The 16,831-nt window shown below is 37.5% G+C and overlaps 3 protein-coding genes and 1 long non-coding RNA gene across 4 annotated transcripts; 3 read left to right on the top strand and 1 right to left on the bottom strand.

The window, feature by feature from the left end:
• The first annotated feature begins 1,957 nt into the window (after window positions 1-1,957).
• On the top strand, window positions 1,958-2,926 carry LOC106087961 (glutathione S-transferase 1). The gene is made up of 2 exons (XM_013253193.2): window positions 1,958-2,060; window positions 2,122-2,926. The coding sequence occupies exons 1-2, from the start codon at window positions 1,966-1,968 to the stop codon at window positions 2,690-2,692; spliced, it is 666 nt and encodes a 221-aa protein (XP_013108647.2). The 5' UTR covers window positions 1,958-1,965; the 3' UTR covers window positions 2,693-2,926.
• Window positions 2,927-7,662: 4,736 nt separating this feature from the next.
• On the top strand, window positions 7,663-12,348 carry LOC106087960 (glutathione S-transferase 1). Its single transcript, XM_013253192.2, has 3 exons — window positions 7,663-7,807; window positions 11,219-11,332; window positions 11,408-12,348. The coding sequence occupies exons 2-3, from the start codon at window positions 11,238-11,240 to the stop codon at window positions 11,982-11,984; spliced, it is 672 nt and encodes a 223-aa protein (XP_013108646.1). The 5' UTR covers window positions 7,663-7,807; window positions 11,219-11,237; the 3' UTR covers window positions 11,985-12,348.
• A 2,480-nt stretch (window positions 12,349-14,828) lies between these two features.
• Window positions 14,829-15,479, bottom strand: LOC131998123 (uncharacterized). The gene is made up of 2 exons (XR_009398585.1): window positions 15,280-15,479; window positions 14,829-15,214 (listed from the first exon to the last, which is right to left on the bottom strand). It is a non-coding gene; the product is annotated as an uncharacterized LOC131998123 (long non-coding RNA).
• Window positions 15,480-15,613: 134 nt separating this feature from the next.
• LOC131998035 (uncharacterized) lies at window positions 15,614-16,776 on the top strand. Its single transcript, XM_059370006.1, has 3 exons — window positions 15,614-16,111; window positions 16,163-16,191; window positions 16,250-16,776. The coding sequence occupies exons 1-3, from the start codon at window positions 15,757-15,759 to the stop codon at window positions 16,295-16,297; spliced, it is 432 nt and encodes a 143-aa protein (XP_059225989.1). The 5' UTR covers window positions 15,614-15,756; the 3' UTR covers window positions 16,298-16,776.
• The last annotated feature ends 55 nt before the right edge of the window (window positions 16,777-16,831 follow it).

Genomic DNA, 16,831 nt, shown 5'->3' with positions numbered 1-16,831 from the left:
ACCTCACAAATGTTGCCAGCATTAGGAGGGGAAAACCACCGCTGAAATTTTTTTCTGATGGTCTCGCCAGGTTTCGAACCCAGGCGTTCAGCGTCATAGGTGGCCGCGCTATTCTAAACCTAATATAGCGATGGTCTGAGAAGGAATGCTCCATGGAGATCCTCCAATCCTGAAACGATTAGATTTTCCGAACATATTGTCACATCTAAAACCTCCTCCCTAATTAACAAAGGTAGCGGTGTTACCAATATTCCTATGACGCTAAACGCCTGGGTTCGAATCCTGGCGAGACCATCAGAAAAAATTTTCCCCTTCTAATGCTGGCAACATTTGTGAGGTACTATGTCATGTAAAACTTCTCTCCAAAAAGGTGTCGCACTGCGGCACGCCGTTCGTTGTAAATCGTAAAAGCAGCCAATGCAGCGACGTCCAGCATATTGTAAAATATGGCCAACGGCCGTCGTTGTGTTGCTCTTTTGCAGCTGTAAGTGCCTAGCATTTAATCCATGGTATCAACGCCGCATTTGTTGGCGTTGTAATCTAATATGGCATAGGGCTTCAGCTTCCCGGTTTGCTCGTCAACGAGGCAGGTGTAGTGCATTGTGGAGAGCACGTTCACCACTTAATTTTTTTTGGCACGTATGAGCATAACGATATATCCCCCTCGTTGAACCCAAATAATGTACTATTGATGATGCGCTTCGGGTTCTTCTTGAACTCCTGTGGAATGAATGTTTTGTTGTAGTGCACTGTACCAACATATTCGGTCTTCCTCCTCAACAAAATACGCGCCAAGTCAAGAGTGGTAAAGAAATTATCCGCGTATATAGTACGACCAGATCTAAATATTTTTCCACAAAATCCAACACTACGTTCTGCCTTTGGTTTATCTCCCGTTATTGGTTTGGCAGTTTTCCAGAATATATCATTCCCTTTACAGGATAATAACACTGTGAGTCGCATAACCACCATACTTTCAAACCATACTTAGCTGGCTTTGACGGAATATATTGTGTGAAGCGGGTGCGGCCTCTGTAAGGGAACAACTGCTCATCAACTCTTAGTGCTTCATGAGGAGTGTAAGCTGCTGCCAAGTTATGTTGCAACATTTCCCAAAAGTCGTCAATAGCCGCAGTTTTGCTGTTGATGAGTCGCTGTTGTCGAGTGTTTCCATTGTCGAATCGAATAAATTGAATCGTATTGAATCGTAAATCGAATTTGTTCTTCGAAATTCGAATGTATATTTTTGTTCTTAGAATTATATCTTAGAATTTTTTGTTTTTATCATCATACCCAATGTCTTTGAGTTTAGGTCTTTGTGTTCAGAACAAGTAAATTATGTGTTGAAACAATAAAAAAATTATAATGATGCCCAAAAGCATGCAATTATTAGTGAAATTCAGTACAAAGGGACCCTAGGGACCTTCTCACTCATCGGAGGGTTAAATGGGCATCTTGGGAGTAGGTGATGACCTCATCGTCTGCTCTCCGTTCTTTAGACTGCATTGACTTTCCTGTCACTGCACTGCCTGATGTCATCGTTTTGGGTTCTTTGCCTATCCTTGTCTTTCGACTCTTTATAAAGTCGGCAATGGTTCCATAGTCGGGTCCCTGTATGATAGGCTGTATTGAGTTTTCATTCCCTGTACTACCATATATTTCAATACCAGGATCTTTGCCTATCTTAGACTTCCAAATCTTAAGTAAATGTGTTGAACATCCGTATTAAAATATGAAGTCTTGCTCAAATTTTGATACTAAAATTTCTCTGCTTGTGTGAATTAACAGGTTTTCTGCCAACACACAATATTCAGCTCCTGACATCGAATGGTGTGGACAAAGAAAAGTTACGCAACCGCCGAAGAGGCCACCCTATATATTACATGACATGTGGATAGAATATTTCAGTCCATTAAATATATTTCTTTTAGATTATCACGAATAAACATTATAGCAGTTATCAAAATGGTAAAATTGGTTTTGTATATGGATCCATTAAGTGCTCCCTCTAGAGCAGTCATCTACTTGGCCAAACACATAGGAGTGGAGCTGGAATACAGGTAAGTTAAGATATACGCAAGTAAATCTGTTTGATCTCTACAATTTCAAATATCCATGTAGAATAGTTAATCTATCCAAGCGTGAAACCCTCAAACCTGAATTTATCAAAATGAATCCAATGCACACAGTACCTACTCTAGTCGATGGTAGTGAAGTGATATATGATTCTCATGCCATTTGTGCTTACCTAGTGGAGAAATACACATTTAATGATGACAAACTGTATCCCAAGGATTTGGTGAAACGTGCCATGGTTAATGCAATTTTGCATTTCGATTCATGTGATTTGTTCTCCCCCATGAGATCTATGTATGTTCAGGTTTTATATTATGATTCCCATGAATTGTGCCGGACAACTATTGCTTCCATACAACAAGCCTGGTTGAGCATGGAACGTTTATTGGCGAAACATGCATACCTTTGTGGAGAACATATGACCATTGCTGATATATGTTGTGTTGCAACCATATCGGCCGTGGACAGCAATGCTCCCATTGAAGAAAAGGCATATCCGAAATTACTCGATTGGCTGAAACGTATGCGTGCTATGCCATTTTACAATGATGATGGTGCTGAAGCTTTAAAGAAACGTATTGTGGAGAAATTGGCCGAAAATCGCAAGGCCATGTAAAGTGGAGAGTTCGAGCCTCTATTAGCCATTGTTTTTTTGGTTTTCTGTTGGAAGAAAAAAAAATTAACACTAAATATTGGGTTGCCCAAAAAATAATTGCGGATTTTTTAAAAGAAAGTAAATGCATTTTTAATAAAACTTAGAATGAACTTTAATCAAATATACTTTTTTTCTAAAGCAAGCTAAAAGTAACAGCTGATAACTGACAGAAGAAAGAATGCAATTACAGAGTCACAAGCTGTGAAAAAATTTGTCAACGCCGACTATATGATATAATGGGCAATCCAATATCTTTTTAATATATAATAATTTAAAACTAATAGGATTTATATGTTAATTATACCCTACAACACTACTATGGTACAGGGTGTTATAACTTAGTGAATTTGTTTGTAACACCCAAAAGGAAGAGAGATAGACCCATTGATAAATATACCGATCGACTCAGAATCACTTTCTGATTCGATTTAGCTATGCCCGTCTGTCTGTCTGTCCACGTTAATTTGTGTTCAAACTACAGGTCGCAATTTTAATCCGATCGTCTTCAAATTTGGTATGGACATGTTTTTCCGCCTAAAGACGAAGCCTATTGAAATTCGAAAAAATCGGTTCAGATGTAGATATAGCTGCCATATATATGTTCATCCTATTTGTAGTAATAATGCAATAAAATTGTCCTTTGTTAAGCGATTCTCTCGATATTACTGGTGAATTTCATAGAAATCGGTTCAGATTTAGATATAGCTCTATATATAGACTAGCCGAACCAGGCCCGCTCCGCTGCGCCTTCTTTTACTCTCTAATATCTTTTTAGGGTTGGGGCACTTCGCCCTGAAGGTGTATATCGTATTCGTGCTACTGTAGTCTATGTCCGCCTATAACGGTGAACGCCTGCCTAAAGCGGTGATGATCCCCTCTTAATGCTGGCGACATTTGTCATGCATGGTCATGTAAAAAATTCTCTCTCTCGCACTGCGGCATGCCATTCAGAGTTAACTACATAAAAAAAGTCCCTTATCATTGAGTTTAAACTTGAATCAGAAAGCTTTCATAGATGTGTGAGAAGTGTGTCCCTTCTCAATTCCTGGGTAAATTTTTACTCCACTCCCAAATAACTTTCTTTTGAGTCCTATATTATCGTATTGGTAAATACTTTCGGTTTAGAGAAACACTTGACCCTTAATGTAAATATACGCTTCGTGCTCTTCTTTCAAATACATTTTATATGAGCCCCATAATTACATGATCGGTAAATAAATTCTGTTTGAGGGTGGGATGGACCCCAGGGACTTTGTCCCAAAAATGAGTATCAATTTCCCGAAAATCAATCAATTTTATGATCAAATAGCTTTTATGTAATAGGCAGGTGTTTTCGGCTGGGACAGTTGCCCAAGCATATGGCTTTTCAATGAATATCAAATTCGTTTTTTTCTCTCAAGCACCTTTCGTATGAGCTCTATATTGTCGTGATTGGTCTGTAAACCCATTTGGGGGATTTGAACGGCCCCCGAGGTGGCCCCGACCCCAACAAAAGAAACCATGTTTTGTTTTGACAGTGAGAGTGCAAAAAGAATTTCGAACGAATCGCATTACCAATCTCCGAGATCTGGTGGTTTCAAAAATTAGGCTAATGAGAAGTGCTTTTTAGGGGAGGGATGGCACGCAGACATTTCAAATCAAATTCGTGCTGCACTCCCAAATACATTTGATGTGAGGCCCATACTGCTATGGTCAGTAAATATGAAATGTTTGGAGGGTGTTGGGGCAGCCACCAGCACTTTGCCCTTAAAACAAATATCAAATTCGTTCTTTACTCCCAAGTACCGTTGATTTGAGCTCCATATTGCCATAAGCGGAAATGAAGTTCAGTTTAGGGGGCGCTTTAGGGTATACCCCCAAACACTGGCTCCAAAATTGGATATCAAATTCGTTTTCTACTCGCAAATACCTTTTATTAGAGTCCCATATTGTCATTATGGGTCAATCAACCTATTTGACTTATTTTTGGAAAGAAAAGCGCCACCTAGACTTGAACACAAATTTTAATGTCATATTCGTAATCTACTCCCAAATACCTTTCATTTGAGTTCCATATAGACATGGTCGGCTAAAATTCGAAAATGATGATCTTTTTCGTGTGAATGTTTTTGCAAAGCTTGAGGAAATCACCCAACATTAACGTTTAGTATTTCATTATTCCACATTTGAATTATATAGTATTTTATATGAAGAACTTTTTAAACCATAAACAAACATCATTCCTTTTATTACACACTTCATTAATCAAATTCTGATGTCATGTACATTCCCGACAAGCTGGAAGCGTGCTAGAATCGTACCTTTACCGAAACAGCGAGATTCATATAGGCCGATTGCGATACTATCTGTTTTGTCAAAGGCGTTCCTTCAAAGGCAGATAAGTGAATTCATCTTTGGAAACAATTTGCTCACTGATAGGCAGAGTGGGTTTCGGGCTAAACGGAGCTGTGCGACTGTCCTACTAGATGTTTTGAAGAATATTTGCTCTACCATTGATAATAATTATATTTCACTCCTAGTTCTCCTCGATCATTCTAAAGCCTTTGATACAGTATGCCATTATATTTTAATTTGGAATCTTTGGAATTATTTCGGTTTCGGCCATTATGCGGCGAAACTTATGGAATCATATCTGCCCGAACTTATGGAATCATATCTGTTTCCGTAAATGGTTACTCTTCTGGTTACTTTACATGTTCACGTGGTGTCCCCCAGGGGTCAGTGCTGGGACCATTGCTTTTTCACTGCATGTCAATGATATTCTCAATATGCCAAGAGGTTGTGATACACATATTTATGCAGATGATGTACAACTTTACTTTTCAAGCTCGTTAGATGGCTTAACTTGCATAACTTCTTGCATTAGGGACATAAACGAAAACTTGTGTCTGGTGATATTCAGACGGGCTATGGAGCTGGATGATTTCCCAAGGATTTATATCGGTGAGTGCGCTGTAGAATATGTGACACAAACTAGAAATCTTGGTGTCATGTTTTACAGCAGGCTATCGTGGAATAAACAAATTGAATCTACTATTGGCGCAGTATATGGTATGTTTCGCGTCATGCGGAAGATTCAATACTTCATTCCTGCAAATATACGGCATGGAATCGCCCATTCTTATCTCCTTTCAAAACTGCTATATTGTTGTGAGATTTATGCTAACTGTGATGCTGTCAATCGAAATAAACTGCGCGTCGTCTCTAACGACATTGTACGCTTTGTACATGAAAAGTGAAAAGACGTGAAAATGTGACTCATTTGGCTACGGCGATATACGGCATGGATTTTACAAATCTTCTTGGCCTTCGATCAATCCTGGTATTACATAGAATTATTTACTCTGCTGAGCCCAAATACCTACATGATAGATTGGTTTTCTCAAGGCCTGCTAGGTTGAACATTATAACGCCAATAGGATTTCGATATCTCATTTCTGAACGACAATTTTTCACAAGTACCATTCGTCTTTGGAACAACCTTCCATCTAGATTACGATTAACATAAAATTACAATGTTTTCCAAATTACCCTTACCAGGCACTTCACTTCATTACAATAATTTTGAATTAAATATTGATATAACACCTCATTTTATACCGCTTAATATATATATTTATATCTTTTTTAATGTAATCTTTGATTTTTCTTCATTAATTTCGATTTATTAATTTCGTTTGAAAGATATGAATTTGAGAAATAAATAAATAGTTTAAATTAATTATAATATTATATACAATATTTACAATATATAACGGCACCTTTGTCGAATAGATAGTACTAATTATAAGTTAATACTTTTTGTACTGTCATGAAATCACTAAATAAATACAAATACAGTGACCTCCAATGATTCATCTTCCGCACTTGAAACAGCTTAGGCCAAGTGGTGAATATCAGCATACAATTTGACGACTCGAAGTAATCTGCTGCACAGAAAAAATAAAGACCTAAATTTGACCGATTAAATATGTATTGACTTATAAAAAACCTTTCAAACAAGGTGTTAATTGCTTAAATTATTTTTGACTTTGAAATCCGATTATTTTGACATATGTCTGTCTATGATAGAAACTAGACATATATTTGGCTCATTCGCACTTCTTCGTATTACATATATAGATATATATATAGATATAGACATATAGATACTCACAATTTGTATTATTAAATAACAATTTAATTCGTATAATTAAAAATATGTTCAGCGAATGTCTTCTTTACCAATCACGTCAAAAATTATTAAAGCCATTAACACCTTGTTTGAGAAGATTTTTATAAGTCAATACCATATTTATTCGGTCAAATGTAGGTCTATATTTTTTCTGCGCACAATGAATTCCATATACTTTTATTTCATATTAAATACCAAATTTTTTGGATCTCCACTTGACATTTCTCTGTAAGAACTTATATGTGATAAGGCTTGATCGCTTCTTATTAGCTTGAACTGTAGCCCCATGCTTGTAAGTAATGTATGTGCCTTTTTTATTTCTTCCATGCAGTTTTATGTCTTAATTGTTTTGGTATGGATATTCGCAATTGGAATATTCCATCCATTTTTAAACCAATAACTAACACTCAGCAGTATATGCCCTTTTCTAGTTGGGTTTTTTGATTTGGTAGCACTCTCATCAAAACAAATACCTCAAATTTCGTCATCTTCATTTATATCATAGAAATCATATTTGAAACTAGGTTATGCTATGATTTATAAAATAAATAAAAAACCTTCTTCTGTAAAGTTTTGATTTTGGCTCTTACATCTTTTTGTGCATCTACGGATAACTCTTAACATTGACTTAGTCCATTTTCAATATTTAGCAGTAAATGTATACAAACAAAATTCTTCGAGTATAGCTACAGCAAAGTGCACACAATTACTCAGCAGATACGAAACGAAACCGTAGCTCGTTGCTCAATTTAAAATTTTTTAAATTCAGTTCTCTACTGACGTTCGCCATAGAAACTATCTCTCGTAAAGACATATCGATCGGATACACAGTACAAACAAAACAAAAAAGACAAATAAAAAAGCAACTACCCACAATAACAACACCAACAAGAAAGTGCAAAGTAAGTAAAGTAAAAAGATTTTAATTCGATAATAACAACGCAGATAGTGTTCCCGAAGTAGTAGCTAGGCAATTGCACATGATGTGTGTGATATGTATACGTGTGTGTGCCTGTCATGCAAATGAATAGTAAAAGTGAATTGAAATGAAAAGGGAAAATTAAAAATTCGCATGGGGGGCGGCAGATAAAAACACAACTAAATAAGCAAATAAGCACAAAACCGCTGAATACACATTTCGTAAATATTAAAGTACCCATCCGGACGGTTGCCCGCCCTCTGACTTGAGAAGGGAAGTCTATTAATAGTTTGTAAATATACACACACACACACACACACACAAATGATAGTATGTGACAACAAAACACTGTCTAATCGCCTTTGAACCCTACGACCACTTGAAATGTAATGTTGCTTAACGTACAGCTAGCTCTAAATGAGTTAGAAAAGTTATATAAAACAAAGTTAATGTAAACAAATAATGGTTAAATGATTGCTGCAACCCCACAAACACACATATACATATAAACAAAGTTTAATTAACAACGGTGAAGTAAATCAAAAACGATGTAGATTCAGTCTTTTGAATTGCATGCCACCTTCTCTAATTTTAAACAGTCAGTGTTTAGGATATCGTCAATGTCGCCGTTTTTGGTTTGTTACGAAAAATACTTAATTGAAAAATTAAAATATTTGTATCTACCTACTTTCGAGAAAAAATGCCATAAAACAATAAAAATTCATTCTATGTGGAACTACAGGCAACAGCAATTAAATTGATAAACAATCTTTAATGAAGTTAACGGGGAAAATTGACACTTTCCATTTTAAGTTCGTTATGATATGAGAATCATGCCTGCAATCATAGAAACTTAGTCCTGTATATAATTTTTTGCTTATGGCAACACTGATAAACTCAACCTTTTAATCCTGGCAACATTTACAAGTTTTTGTAACAACTTTCATTCAAGTGTTGCTTTATACCGTATACTTATCGGTTTTTATTTGTTTTGGACCAAAGATAGTGACAATTGTTAAGACATCCTGCAGTTCCGTGATAAGATATCAACTCACACTAAACATTCAACATACATACGAATAAACGTATTTTTATCATTATAAGATTATAAAACGATTTCAATACCGGCCGGTTACTTATATGGGTTGTTGTTTGTGATAAATAAATATGTATTTTGAAAGGGCTATTTTTATAGCTAAGACCATCAAATGCGAGAATATTCTTATCTCGTTCTTTTGTTCAACTACGTAATATCGATCAGCGACCCCATATAATAAAATATTCTGGAAGCACTCAAACTTTCGAACAAAAAAGATGTTCGCTTCAAATTTTGCACATAGAAGCGATCTTCCGATTTGACTTCAACATACATATTTTCCCGCGAACATTCAATTAAGCAACAGGGGATACTTCTCTCATATCAAAAAGTACAGTCCTTTTCAAGTTTTAGCTCAATGATATGTGGCTTCCTTTTTAATGCCGAATCCGAACGGGGTATCGCTTAGCGACACCAATTGCTAGAGAAATTTTAACAGGGCTGGATAGCTTACATTTTTTTTATTTGTACCGAAGCTTTCGGCGTCAGAAGATTTTACATGGCATACTACCTCGCAAATGTGGCCATCATTAGGAGGGGATAATCATCGCTGATAAAGTTTTCTGATGTTCTCGCCAGGATTCAGTGGCATCGGCGGACATCCGAAACTCTGCGATGGCTTACGTTATGACTTCCAATTTTCACGATAAATATGATGCCAATTTGTCCATAACATTTAGTAGTTCCCAAATAAACGGAGCCACTCTCTGTCCAGGGATTAGATGCCAATCATTATCTCATCTTTTTTAAAGACCCTGGAGAGACTACTTTACACATGTATTTGGGCCATAGTATGAGGATGATTGCACTAATGATCGGTTGGTTGGCAGTGAAGTGGTTGGTTACACGAATAAATTGAAGTAGCATCGCATGCATCATGAGAATTGTCCATCTATTGATGATTTGAAGTAAAATGATGCTGAAAAGCCGCATTATCAACACATCACTGACAGAGGGTTCGATGTGACTGGAAAAATTCCGCAGAGAGGTTCTATGCCCTCTTTTGTGGCTTCGGGTTACCAGTGGGATTCTCAGGTGTTTCAAGAAGGAGAAATTGAAGGTCGTTGCATTTAGCATATCCGCCTATGACGCTGAACGCCTGGGTTCGAATCCAGGCGAGACTATCAGAAAAAATTGTCAGCGGTGGTTTTCCCCTCCTAATGCTGGCAACATTTGTGAGGTAGTATGTCATGTAAAACTTCTTTCCAAAGAGGTGTCGCACTGCGGTCTTTTATGTGAAAAGTTTGCCCCTGTTTCTTAGTGGAATGTTTATGGGCGAAATTTGCATATGCGTATGACGTCGTCATTATGATTGGTGGCCGTTTCCTCCTTACTATTACAGATCTCGTTAATGGAGCTTTGAGGAAGTTGTCTGGATGAGCGAGGCTAAACTGACTTGGCATTTAAGGAGAGCTGCCGTGATTCTTGACCCGAAACTAAGCTGGAAACTGAATATCGGATCCCGTGTATGCAGCGTTGATGAAGCTATGTGGATGGCGAGAGCCAACTGGCATGACATAAACCTCAAAAAGACTGAAGTGCTAATATTCACCAAAAGGATAATGCTAAGCCAAGAACTTCTCCAGCTTAATGTCACCAGACATTCAGCTGGAGAAGGAATGTCGAGAAAAGGGTTCTGAATGCTCTATTCTCCTGTAGCTGCCCGATAGGAAAGAGTTCGAGGCTTAAGCCGAAAACGATACACTGCATGTTTACTGCGGTTGCTTTCATCTATAAAGACTGGGATGTGCCATAGCACTCTGAACAAGGGTGCCCTCCACTAGGTGATTGAGAAGGTAAAGGATATCGCAGCGGTGCAAATCTCTAGGGCAAGGTGGAGTGTCCTCAGAGAGAAGCGCTAAATACCATTCTCGATCTTAGGCTGTACCATTGGTGGGTAGAGATGTTACCAGGCGGCATGCCATATGCCACAGGACTGAATATACACTAGTATGGTACGCATAGGTCCACTCCTAGATTCCCCCATATATACATATATTCCGATTAAACTTCCTAATGGCGTAGAGTGCGTATTTTTCATTTGATATCGACGAAATTTTGTGTGGCAAGTTATATTAGCGGCTTCAGTATCTATATTGAATACGGTTCACTTAGGTACAGCTTTTAATGGCACCGTGATATAAACCAATTTCGGTATGCCCCAGCCAATTAAAATTAAGTTTTAATTGTAAATTCCAAATTAGACCAAATTTTGTTTGTATATTTGTATATCAAAGAACAATTTTCTACAAAATATTCCCATTTTTTCAATTTTGCATTGTTTTCTTCCAATTACAGTTAAGCAGATAAGATAACCATGGCAAAACCTATTCTATATATGGCCACTCTGAGTCCGCCATCAAGAGCTGTTATGCTAACGGCTAAGGCCTTAGATTTGGACTTGGAGTACAAGTGAGTAAAACATCAGTAATTCAGTATTTACCATACCCACAATTTTAACTTCTAATATAAAATTTCCCGTTGCAGGCACATCAATTTACTAAAAGGTGAACACCTTACGCCGGAGTTCATAAAAATGAATCCCCAGCACACCATTCCTACCTTGGTCGATGGCGAGGCCGTCCTATATGATTCACATGCAATATGCGCTTATTTGGTGGAGAAATATGGCAAAGAAGATACATTGTATCCCAAAGATTTGTTGCAACGTGCGCAGGTTGATGCCCGACTCCACTTTGACTCGGGGCATTTATTTGCACGCTTGCGTTTCCTCTATGAACCAATTTTGTATTTTGGATCCACAGATTGTTCCATAGACAAAATTGCCTATATTCAAAAATGTTGGGAAATCATGGAAAGCTTTCTTAAGGATCATCCTTATCTGTGTGGCGACAATATGACAATTGCGGATATGTGTTGTGTGGCCACCATCACATCGGTAAATGATGTGGCACCCATTGATGAATTTAAATTTCCCAAATTTTTGGCTTGGCTCAAACGTATGGCCGAATTGCCCTACTACAAGGATACCAACGAAGAAGGTGCCGAAGAGTTGAAGAGAATTTTCAAGGAAAAATTAGCAGAAAACCGTGGAGCCAAATAAAAGCAAATGAAATATAGGAGGATTGCACAAACGTCAACACACGCATACATATCGAGATCTTAGTTCATTTTTTGATGGGAAGAAAAAAGGAAGCCTATATGACAATGTTGCTAACATATTTTGCTGTCGAATTTATAAGCCCTCATATCAAATATTTTTATGATCATGTTATTTGCCGAATGTCCAAAATTTTTTTCATTGACTAGAGATTGATGTGTACGTACAAATTAGCACCCATATCCTATTTGCAATTCTAAAAAAAAAATTGTTAATACCTAATTTAACAAACTTACATGCATATTTTATAAATATTTTAAATAGTCTTTAATTGTATGAAATAAAAAGAATAATAATGAAAAAAAAACGTAGAATATCACAAAATTTTCATTTCCGGATTTCATCCGGACATTTCACGGATTCACAGTGTTCCAAGCATTGCTAAAATCTGCTTAGTTTTATCTTTACCGCTTTCACTGACTCTTTTTTGGTCTTTTCAAAGACTCCAGTTACTGCTTCCGAAGCATATCGATGTCCTCGACATAGACGACCTTCATGTGTTGCCTTGCGAATAGTGAGCCATACATATTCATACCTACCTTTACTTTGGCTATGATAAAAAATTTGTCCCCTTAGCCGAAGTTTGAATAGCTTTCCAAGCATCTCGATCTTCTGCGCTTCTTCTTAAGTAGGTTTGCCAGGTCTTCAAAGCAGGAAGTCGTTGAACTCTGTATTATATCTGTATCGGGATTCCAAAAAAAAATCCCCAAATTCAGAAATATGTTTTTACTAACCTGGTCGAATCTTGTATTCCATCTTCCATGGACCGCATTGGAATTGGAACATACTTGCTATGGTTTATGGTTGAATGGGCTACAAATTAAGCCCTCTAGGACCTTAATAAGTCAAATTAGAGATCGGTTTTTAGATGTTGAAAGTCGTAGCAAAGCAGCATGTGCAAAATTTTGAGCCAAAGAAGTTAGATAGGAAGTTCGTTTTCAATGTGAGCAACATATATCAGGTTAAAGACACCATTGACCAACTGGTTATTTATGTTGGAAGTAACAGCAAAACACCATAAGTAATCCCATGGCAGTCGGTTGTACGTACCGGATTGACCCGATGGAGTACTTCATCGGCAAGGGCTGCCGCCTCAGTGTACAATACACTGCTACAACAACAACAACAACAACCATAAGCAAAATTTCATCCTTCTAACAGCTTAAGAAGTTAAATCGGAAGATCGATTTATATATCTAACTGCGCAATAGTTCAGACCATTTTGCAAACTCAACCGACTTACACTTATAAGAGGTATTTGTGCAAAATTGCAAGCACCTAGCTTTGCTCCTAAAGTAAGCATGTTTTCGACCGACAGACGAACAGGCATCGCTAGCTAGTCCCAGACGGAAGTTCTACACTGATGCTGAAGAATCTGCATCTGCCTGGAGTCGAGTACCTTACAACCGTCCTCAGCCTGTGTTGACGCCAATCTCAAAAATGCCTTAATTTAAATTTATAGCAACTCAATTTTGTATCTGTCAGTTCGTAATTATTGATAGGGTTAAGTAACGTAATTATTGTTAGTGTTTAGTAACTAGTAATTTTTAATTAAATGTTTTTAAAATGTCAAGTAGCGTCCTCATTCGCCATATTCTTAAAGTCCATAAAAATTTGCAAGTTGGCATATACGCGGTGTTGCGGATTCAGGAGGAATATTGCAGATAATTATTAAAATCTAGTGGTTTTCATACCAAAAAGTAGGTTACGTTTTTTTTTTTGTTATAATTTTTGTATTTTTACTTGTATGTTTTTATGTAGGAATTTTAATATAAATGCACTTGTGAAATAAATCAAGTCTTTTGTGGAACTGGTGTATTTTATTCAAAATCCCGTGGAAACTGCTAGCTCTGGCAAATTGCCTTCTCAACATTTTAAAATTCTTTTTGCCGTATACTTCGTCTCCATCTGACTCACCCATAGCATCAATATTTTTGCCAATCTCGCAGTAAGTACAATGAATAACGACATTACAACGGGTCAACCACAAAATGATAATGGTTGCATCCTATGTCCAAATCCCCCTGACTCAAACATGTTATCTTGCATGGAATGCAAAAGAGTATTTCATAAAATTTGCCTTAAAAATGCCAATAGAACGAATCAACTCTGTCCAGACTGTGCAGACCGCAGGCCACCTTCGCCTACCCATAGTATCCGAAGCCATTCCTCTGCTGTCTCGCGCCAATCTCATGCACGTAGCATTCAACTACAACTACAGCGTCTTGAAGAAGAGAGAAATCTCAATTTAGAATTTCTAAACAAAAAATATGACCTTCTGCAGGAAGCTGCAACCGTAAATGAAAATTCATCAACTAGTTCTCAATCGGTCCAAAACTGGGTCAATCAACTTCCCAATCATGACCAGCAAGCCGAATCAGCCTTAATGTCTACCAACAACAATGGTGTACATGCGCAGTCCACACATTTGTTTGAAGAAACGTCTTACTTGGATATGCCTAATAGTTCAGCAGAACGAAACTCCAATAGTGAAACCACTCGTGGTACGGGACAAAATAAAGTAACAACTGGCAGTGCTACCCAATTACCGCCCAATTCTACTAACCTGTGCTCAGCAGCTTGTAACATTGCAACTTCAACGATAGGCAATACTGCACCGATTGCTGCAGTGTCAGCCACCACCAATAGTGGAGATCAAAGATATTTGCATACGCAGACTGCTTCGCTTAATCCCAATGCGGTAACTTTCATAAATTTACCCAAAAATTCTTATTTTAACACTGCAACACAACTTCCACCATCTGTTGCAAGTGCACCCCGCCAGAATTATCCCGAAAATACACAATCTTTTATTTATCAAGCACCCATTTCATCTACAATGCGCCCCCAAACGAACAGTTTCAATAGCACATCCCAATTTCATAATAGCAATCTACTGCAACAAAGCAGCATCAATGCTAGACAATCTGTTCCCAAGGAACTGCCAATATTTTCCGGGCACGCCGAAGACTGGCCATTATTTATTTCCACTTTCGAATGGTCCACCTCAACTTGCTGCTTTTCGGAGGCCGAGAACTTAATTCGTCTCCAAAAGTCTTTAAAAGGTGAAGCACTTTATAGTGTACAGCATTTGCTTATCCATCCATCAAATGTCTCTGCCGTCATCGATATTCTTCGAATGCTCTACGGCCAACCCGAAAAGATATTGAACTCTATAAAAGAAAGAATAAATTCATCGCCAAAGGTAGATGAAAACAATTTGCAAACTCTGACTCACTTTGCGATAAACGTCCGTAGTCTAATCGCCACTATTAAAGCCGGCAACTTGCCAGATGAGATAAATAATTCTTTTTTACTTCAACAATTACTGCAAAAACTCCCATCTTCGTATCAAATGCAGTGGGCAACCATAAAACAGCAGCTTATGATTCAAAACAAGAAACCAAACTTATCTGCGTTTGACAGTTGGTTATTCAGTGTTGGATTAACAGCCAGTACAATAACAACTGATCCCATTTCTAACAATCGAGATAAAAATCGTCATACTAAAAGCAGCAGCTTCAATGACAACAAAACAACTACAAGTAAGAGAGCATTTATCTACTCTCATAGTGATGATAAAAAGTGCATTGTATGCAACAATAAAAACTGCAGAGCTGTGAGTGACTGTCCAACATATCAGTCGTTGGAACGCAGTGAAAAATGGAACGTGGTGAGAACCAAGAAGCTTTGCAAATACTGTTTGGGTGTGCATATGGGAGAATGCAGGAAAAAGAAAAAGTGCGGCGAGGAAGGCTGTGAGTACTATCACCATTCTTCCCTACATCGATATACGTCACCTTCACCACCTGTTGGAAGCAAACAAACGTCAAATCAAAATATGACAAACAGTTCAAATGAAAGAGACGTGATACATAATTCCCACAATAATATGTTGACAAATATTTTGTTTAAAATTGTGCCAATTACTATATATGGAAATAATAAAAGCATCGAAACCTATGCGTTTATTGATGAGGGTTCGTCGGTCAGCCTTATGGATAATTCAATTGCCAGTGATCTAAAAATTGATGGTGTGGCTAGCCCCCTGTGTTTGAAATGGACGGGAGGTATGCAGCGAAGGGAAAAAAATTCAATGAAATTAACAATTCAAATTTCAGGGAACAGCAAAACCCGTGTGTCTTTAAACGTATGTACAGTGGAATCATTAAGTTTACCAGTGCAATCTTTGAACTACAAATTGTTAGCGCAGCGTTATCGCCATCTCCGAAATTTGCCTGTTAAAAGTTATGTGAACGCTGAGCCAAAACTACTTATTGGATTAAATCATCTTAATTTGGGTATTTCCAACAAGATTCGTGAAGGTGCCTCCAATGAGCCTGTTGCTGTCCGAACGAAACTGGGATGGCTCATATACGGCACAACATCCGAACCAGATCATACAAGTAAGCCATTTAATTTTCAAGTATGTAATTGTACAGCTAGCGATGAAAAATTAGATGAGTTAGTAAGAAGTTTTTACACACTCGAGAGCATTGGGATATGTACAAAAGACCCTCTTAAATCTGAAGATGAGAGTCGAGCATTAAACTTATTAAGCAAATACATGAAGCAAAAGGCAAGTGGTAATTATGAGGTTCCATTATTATGGAAGTTTGATTGTGTCGAACTGCCAAACAGTTTTGATATGGCTATAAAGCGGTTAACTTGCCTCGAAGGGAAGTTAAAACGAAACTTTGATCTCTTAAACATTTTTCGAGATACAATTTCTAAATACCTATCTAAAGGCTACATACGTAGACTTGATGAAAAAGACAACAGGCGCAACG

The sequence above is a fragment of the Stomoxys calcitrans genome, chromosome 5 (genome assembly GCF_963082655.1).
Source record: "Stomoxys calcitrans chromosome 5, idStoCalc2.1, whole genome shotgun sequence".
Lineage (NCBI taxonomy): Eukaryota > Metazoa > Arthropoda > Insecta > Diptera > Muscidae > Stomoxys > Stomoxys calcitrans.
This window is presented reverse-complemented; position numbering and strand designations above follow the sequence as displayed.